General features: G+C 39.1%; 1 protein-coding gene across 1 annotated transcript in view; it reads left to right on the top strand.

Annotated features, from left to right (window-relative positions):
* Nucleotides 1–5,754, top strand: part of EGF (epidermal growth factor) — a 92,373-nt gene extending 86,619 nt beyond the window's left edge. The window contains exons 23-24 of the mRNA XM_059066164.2: nucleotides 2,614–2,719; nucleotides 4,679–5,754. Coding sequence (XP_058922147.1) covers nucleotides 2,614–2,719; nucleotides 4,679–4,929 — 357 coding nt within the window. The 3' untranslated portion in view covers nucleotides 4,930–5,754. The remainder of the gene's footprint in view (nucleotides 1–2,613; nucleotides 2,720–4,678) is intronic.
* The last annotated feature ends 246 nt before the right edge of the window (nucleotides 5,755–6,000 follow it).

The raw sequence follows: 6,000 nt of genomic DNA on the forward strand, positions 1-6,000 counted from the left end.
CTGGAATCTATTATAGCTTCCAGCTGGTGTTAATGTTACCTAACACCACAGCAAGTGGGAGGTCCTGGGTGGGCAGTGAGGGTGGGGGAACTGTGTCCTAAATTAAAGTAATCAGATAAGCTAAACTAGTGCCATAATGTAATGCACGAGACATTTATGGGATCTTTTTTCTAGCATGTACTTTCTTGCTATAACTTAGCTTTCTATGTGTTTGTGAAAAGTCTTTCCCCGTTTTTGAGCGATCCCTTTCAGATGGGTGTCTTAAAAACCCAAGATTATGCTTCTAATTTTGTTAAAATTTCTTTTCTCACGCACATTTTAAGTCCTTAAACTTCAGCAGCAAAACAGTTGCCAGATTTAGCAAATAAAAATACAGGACACCTAGTTAAATTCATACTAATACTGAAAGTTCAATTTTAAATTCACATTTTACTGGGTATCCTGTATTTTATCTGGCAACCCTGTATATTTTCCAAAAAGCATAGTAATTGCGAAGTTCAAAATGCTTCATAGATCATCTACTCCATATTTAATCTTAGAACACTAGAGGGCAGACTTGGGACAGGCTCTCTTGAAATTGCTGGAATTTCCATTTTCAGAATCCCGTCAGAGAGAACTTGACTGGTTCAGTGTGTGTTGTTGGTATCATTTGTGGTATATGTCGTGGAAGAGGCTGGACTATATGGCAGGTCCGTGGGGAATCGAAACCTGTGGGCACATAGGGAAAAGGTTATTAGGGAGAGGTTGTCAAGGGGCAAAGGCATCATTTGGGGTCCTTCATTGGGGTCACTTCTCCCACTCCCCAGCCCCTGCTTCATGTGCATTTCAGCAAACAGCTTTCCTGTGGCTATGCTTTTGACTAACAAGTGACCCTCTGTCTCTGCCTGTTGCAGGCATTCAGTGTATACTTATTTTTTGGTGGAACTTGAGTACAGAAATACAATAAGAAATGTGAATTCTGGCTTTACTCTTCTAACCAGTTGGCTAATTTTCAGCAAGTCACTGAACCCCTGTTTCTTCATCAGGACTCCAAGGGGTTTGGATTACATGAGCTCTAAGATCCCTCCTGTCTCTGGAGATTCCCTAAGTGTGTGGTTCTGGGTGGACTTAGTTATAGACTGTCCTCAGTTCTTTGAAGCTTCATGACTTGTGGACTCTTTAATTTTCCAGATCTCATAGTCAGCCTGTATGGTACTTCCTTCAGGTTTGGGGTACCAAGTTTAGTTCATCTTATTTAAATCATGAGAGAGAAGGAGAAACACAATCTGTGTCTTATGTCTTAAAAAACCAAAAACACTTGCTGCTGTCATGAGCTGAGTGCTGTTTCAGGGCTGTGGTGAGAGGCTCAGTCTCTCAGCCGTCAGAACTGTCGTGGACACCAACTGCTGCTGCAGATATCAGTGGGAGTGGGAGAGAGCTGAGGACCCAAACTAGAAGCAGCAGAAACAAATGTGGTTCCATCACCTGCCTTCTCCAGCCCAGGCCAGAATCCTGGGACCTCCGTTCTTCTGGCAGAGAGGCATGTGGTTGGAAAACTGGCAGTGCAGTGGGTTGGATTTTAACTTGAGCCAGAAAAATGGGCATGTGCCCTTAAACAATGGGTCATGTATTAGTTTTGCAATGAGTTACTGAGGGAGACCATCAATGAGGAGGAGGGTGGAAAAGGGTGATTAGTGTTGTGGAAAATAAGAAAATGAAAATGTGTTCAGAGGATCCACCATTCTCTCACCAACATTTCTCTCCCTAATTGACTCTACTCATTTTTAATCCTATACTTTTCTCAAGGATATTTTTTTCTATTCTCTCTTCCTCATTGTATTTCTGAGCTATGGGCTCATTATGTGGAAGGTACATTTCTGAACCAGTAGAGCATTGGTTCAGAACCTTGGGGCAGTCTCTCTGCTGGGTTACTGATTGGCAAGGAAGGACTTCACCAAACTGCATCCTTCATCCTGGGGCATGGGGTGACTTCTTTTCTCTCCTTTTATCTTTGATCTACTTTAATCTCTAATCTATCTGGTGTGAATGTGAGCCAGTGAACTCTGGTTAGCCTGCATTGCAAGTGCCCAATCAAATGTGGACAATACAAACAATGACAAAAATAATCATTCTGTTGACCAAAGAGAAATAATGTTGTTTTCTGAGTCTGCCTTTTAGAATTCTGGTTCCCAAGCTGTTCAAGCATGAAAAGACATTTCATGGATCCCTGCAAAATAGTAGTTGCATTATTAGTTCTTATTACCCACTAACGAGCCCAAGTTATTCAGAACTTGATAGCATGTTTAAGTGAATGTTCCTAATTAAGCACACACACATATTTGAAAAGTTGGAGCACATACATGTGCGAGATATTATTTGTCTGGCCTGTGGGCAATGCTTAGAACACTTGTGGATTCATGTATGGGTAGTGCTAGTTGCTTTAATAGAGAGTAACAGAAGCTTTCTCACTGAAAACTGAATCCTTCATTAGCCAGAGAGACAAATTTGACAGGGCCTTTCTTTTGGCTTTTACCTTCTATAAGGTGGACATGAAGCCATAGATTTTATTTAACGTATGTTGAGATAATTTATGGATGTTGACGATATCCTCTCTCTCCCTTTTGTTTGCTGCAGTTTGTGGTTATAAAGGAACATCAAAACTTCTGCAATGGGAGTCAACCTGTAGCCCTCAAGGACGGCCTGGTGGCAGATGTTGGCCAGTTTTCTTCCCTGGAGCCTGGTGAATGATTATCTTCTCCTGGATCTTGAATGTTTCCCTGAATGTGAAAAGTCTCATCTACACACAGAAACAGTGAATAGTGGAATTGTATAAGCTGTGTGAGCAGCTGGCTGTATTGGAATGCCCTAGAACTTTAGAGAAATATGTTTAGACTAGATTCCCGTTTACCTGAGGTCACCATGTTCACTCAAAACTCTGGTCACACAGCAGTCTGCTAGGTCCCCTTAAACAAGCGCACAGCAAGTCACTCCTTATTTTGATTCAGGTTGGGTTTTGAGGTCATTCTTGGGGTTCGGGATCTATATTGGCAGCTGCAGGTATGGTTCCAGTGAAATTGCAAGTGGCTCCAAGAAAATGTGTTCTATGTTTTAGAAGGAAGGATTCTTGTGAATTTAAGTTGATCTGGGGGTTCTCCTAGGGATCTGGGAGTATTTAAGTCTTATCAGGAGCTAGCCCTCAACCAGATGCCTGGCCATCTATGAAATCCAGCCAGACCCCTGCGAGAGGGACTGTAAAATCAACCCACATTTTCAGGCTGTTCTGGAGCTCAATCTGCTACCAGTAGAAATGGAGTTACGTGTGATTCGACATAATACTTTTGTCAAGAGTTGTATTAAGATAAATTTCTTGGGCTTGGGTCTCAGATGTCATAGTTGTATTTCCTATCTCAGAGGACAAGGTTGAATATGCTTTTTGTATCATAAACGTTCAGAAAGGTCAGAGAAACTTTGAGCCAACAAAACCCAGTTCCTCTGCTAATGAGAGGCGCTTCAGCCCCACTTATATTTTCTGATATTTGCCCTTCATAAATATGCTTATTACCATTCTCTTCTCCTCAGACTTCCTCGTAGAGAGAACATAGGCTTCTTGTTTTGAAAAACTCACTCCAGATCCCCCTCTCATACATGTGTTGCCACGTAACCCAAATTCAGTAGAACTTTCTTTCCTAATTTGAGGAAGGCTCTGGATATTAAGGTATACTTCAGAATTGAATATTAAAACTACAATAAATATTATATATATGTATATATATATCATTACAAGTGTTGTTCATCGGGATAACGAAAACATTTAGCATTTTCAAATGTTGCTTGGGTTTTTGTTGTTATTAGTAGCATTTTTAAATGTAATGGAATATCTTGTTTTACATAGTACTTTTTCTTGAGGAGCTAAAAGCAAATAATTCTTTGTTATGAAGATAATCTCCCTTAGAGGTATATATAATGTAATTTTGTAAGATATTCAGTAGCACAATTAAAAGAGTATTGTTAAACTCAGACAAGAACTAAGGACTCAGTTAGCTGAATACTCAGGAATAAGTTAGAATCTCTCTCTTTTTACTCATTCTATTGCAAACAGTTTGACCCATTCTCTATGAGCCACTCATAATACCTGTCTCCCAATGTGAGTGATCATATCCCCAGTCATGTCCAGCCATCTCATAAATGCCTATTGTGAAAGTGCATGTGGAGATCGGAGGTGGGGAGGTAGAGGGGGAAATGAGACAAAAGATCAAGATTGGCTCTGAGCCAATTCTTTCTCTACCCTGGAAAACCCATTAAGCCACAGGCTATACTAGTGGTGCCTCCATAGAACCATATTCATTGACCTCAGCCAAGATCAACTGGTGCAAATTAAGTGCAGAGTATCCTGCTAGGGGATAGGAATGCAAGTGCATTTAAAACCCGAGCTCTGTTCTCAAGTCATTTATGGGCCAAATGGGGACAGAGGAGGTACACAGAGAAAGCTAAGTAGCAATGTCCGGTAGCACAGTCCTTTGAATCATCTTACTAACCAAAACTATTTTAATTTTTTAAAAATTGGGTCCAGAATGGTTTGAAAATGGATTCATTTGTGTCTCATATTTCAGGCCTACTCTCTGGCCACTACTATTAGGGTCTGTCTTGCTGGACATTGTGAGTGATGTGAATACTGAAATGTCTTTTTTCTCTTGTATAGAGTCATTGCAACCAACATCATGGAGAAAGGAGCCCCAGATGTATATAGGCACAGAACAAGGATGCTGTGTTTCATCATCCAGTGATAAAGACTCTAGTCACCAGAGAATGAAGTGTAGCTTTCATCTCCCCTCCTATGGGGCATGGCCCATTGCTGGGGGAGTTGAGAAGTCCCATTCTCTCCCATCAGCTTACCCATTATGGCAACAAAGAGCTCCGGATCCACCACACCAAATGGAGCTGACTCAGTGAAAGCTGGAATTAAAAGTAAGATCAAGAGGAACAAACTGTATTGATGGATAGTCATACTTCATTTCAAAAAGTAGAGGAAAAAATACAGATTTTCATTCTACAATCTTTACAACTAATCACCTACTCAGCATCAGAGACAAATATGTATTGTGCTTTTGCTTCTTCCTTCAAGCAGTCTCACTGCAGATTTTCAAGTAAAAGTAACCTGGAGAATCACTGGGTAACTCATTAGAAACCAAAATGGGGAAAGTAGTGCTTTGTAAACTGTGTTGTCTTCAATATTCAATACAGACAGATTTTTTTTTCCAGCAGCCCCAGAAGATATTTGGGGTTAAAACAATCAATCATACAGGTTGGGTCAGTTATAAAGTAATTTCTCTTATCTGGACAGAACATTTAGCTCAAGCTTATGAAATGGTTAGAATATTAAAATTATTGTTATTGATATAATACATCGGTAGGCATTTAACTTATTGGTGTGGTCCATGCTGGTAATTTTGCAGAATGAATTTTGATAAATTAATGAAAACTATACTAACTTAGAACCTGATTTCTTCCAAACTGGATGGCTTATTTTGTCTTTAAAAATCTTTGAATGAAAACATTTAATTTTTAAAACATTACCTGAGACTTCTGTGTTTCTGACATTACTACTCTTTCCCCCACATAATTTTTTCTCTAATGAAAATGGTAAATTCTCCCTTTGTGTGTTTGCACAGAATTTTTACTTATTTTCAAAATATGAGATTGTAAGCAAATTGCCTGATTTATTTTAATTTTGGACAGCAATCAATTTCTTCTAATTATTTAAATAAAATCAGCATTAAACATAAACATTTTATTGTACACCTGGTTAAGTAATAAATTATAGTTTAAGGGGATGTTAGAGTTGAAGCAAAGTGATTTTCTAAGCTTGCTATTGTTACTTTACAAAAAAAATCATATTTGAAATCTTTCTAACGTTATAAAGTAATATTTCACAAAGTGTTCCAATTAAATATTCTTGCAGCCAAGACATTGTTACTACATATTACACAACCTAATACTGTAACTGTGGATTGTTTGGGGCTT

Source organism: Kogia breviceps, chromosome 6 (genome assembly GCF_026419965.1).
Source record: "Kogia breviceps isolate mKogBre1 chromosome 6, mKogBre1 haplotype 1, whole genome shotgun sequence".
Classification (NCBI taxonomy): domain Eukaryota; kingdom Metazoa; phylum Chordata; class Mammalia; order Artiodactyla; family Physeteridae; genus Kogia; species Kogia breviceps.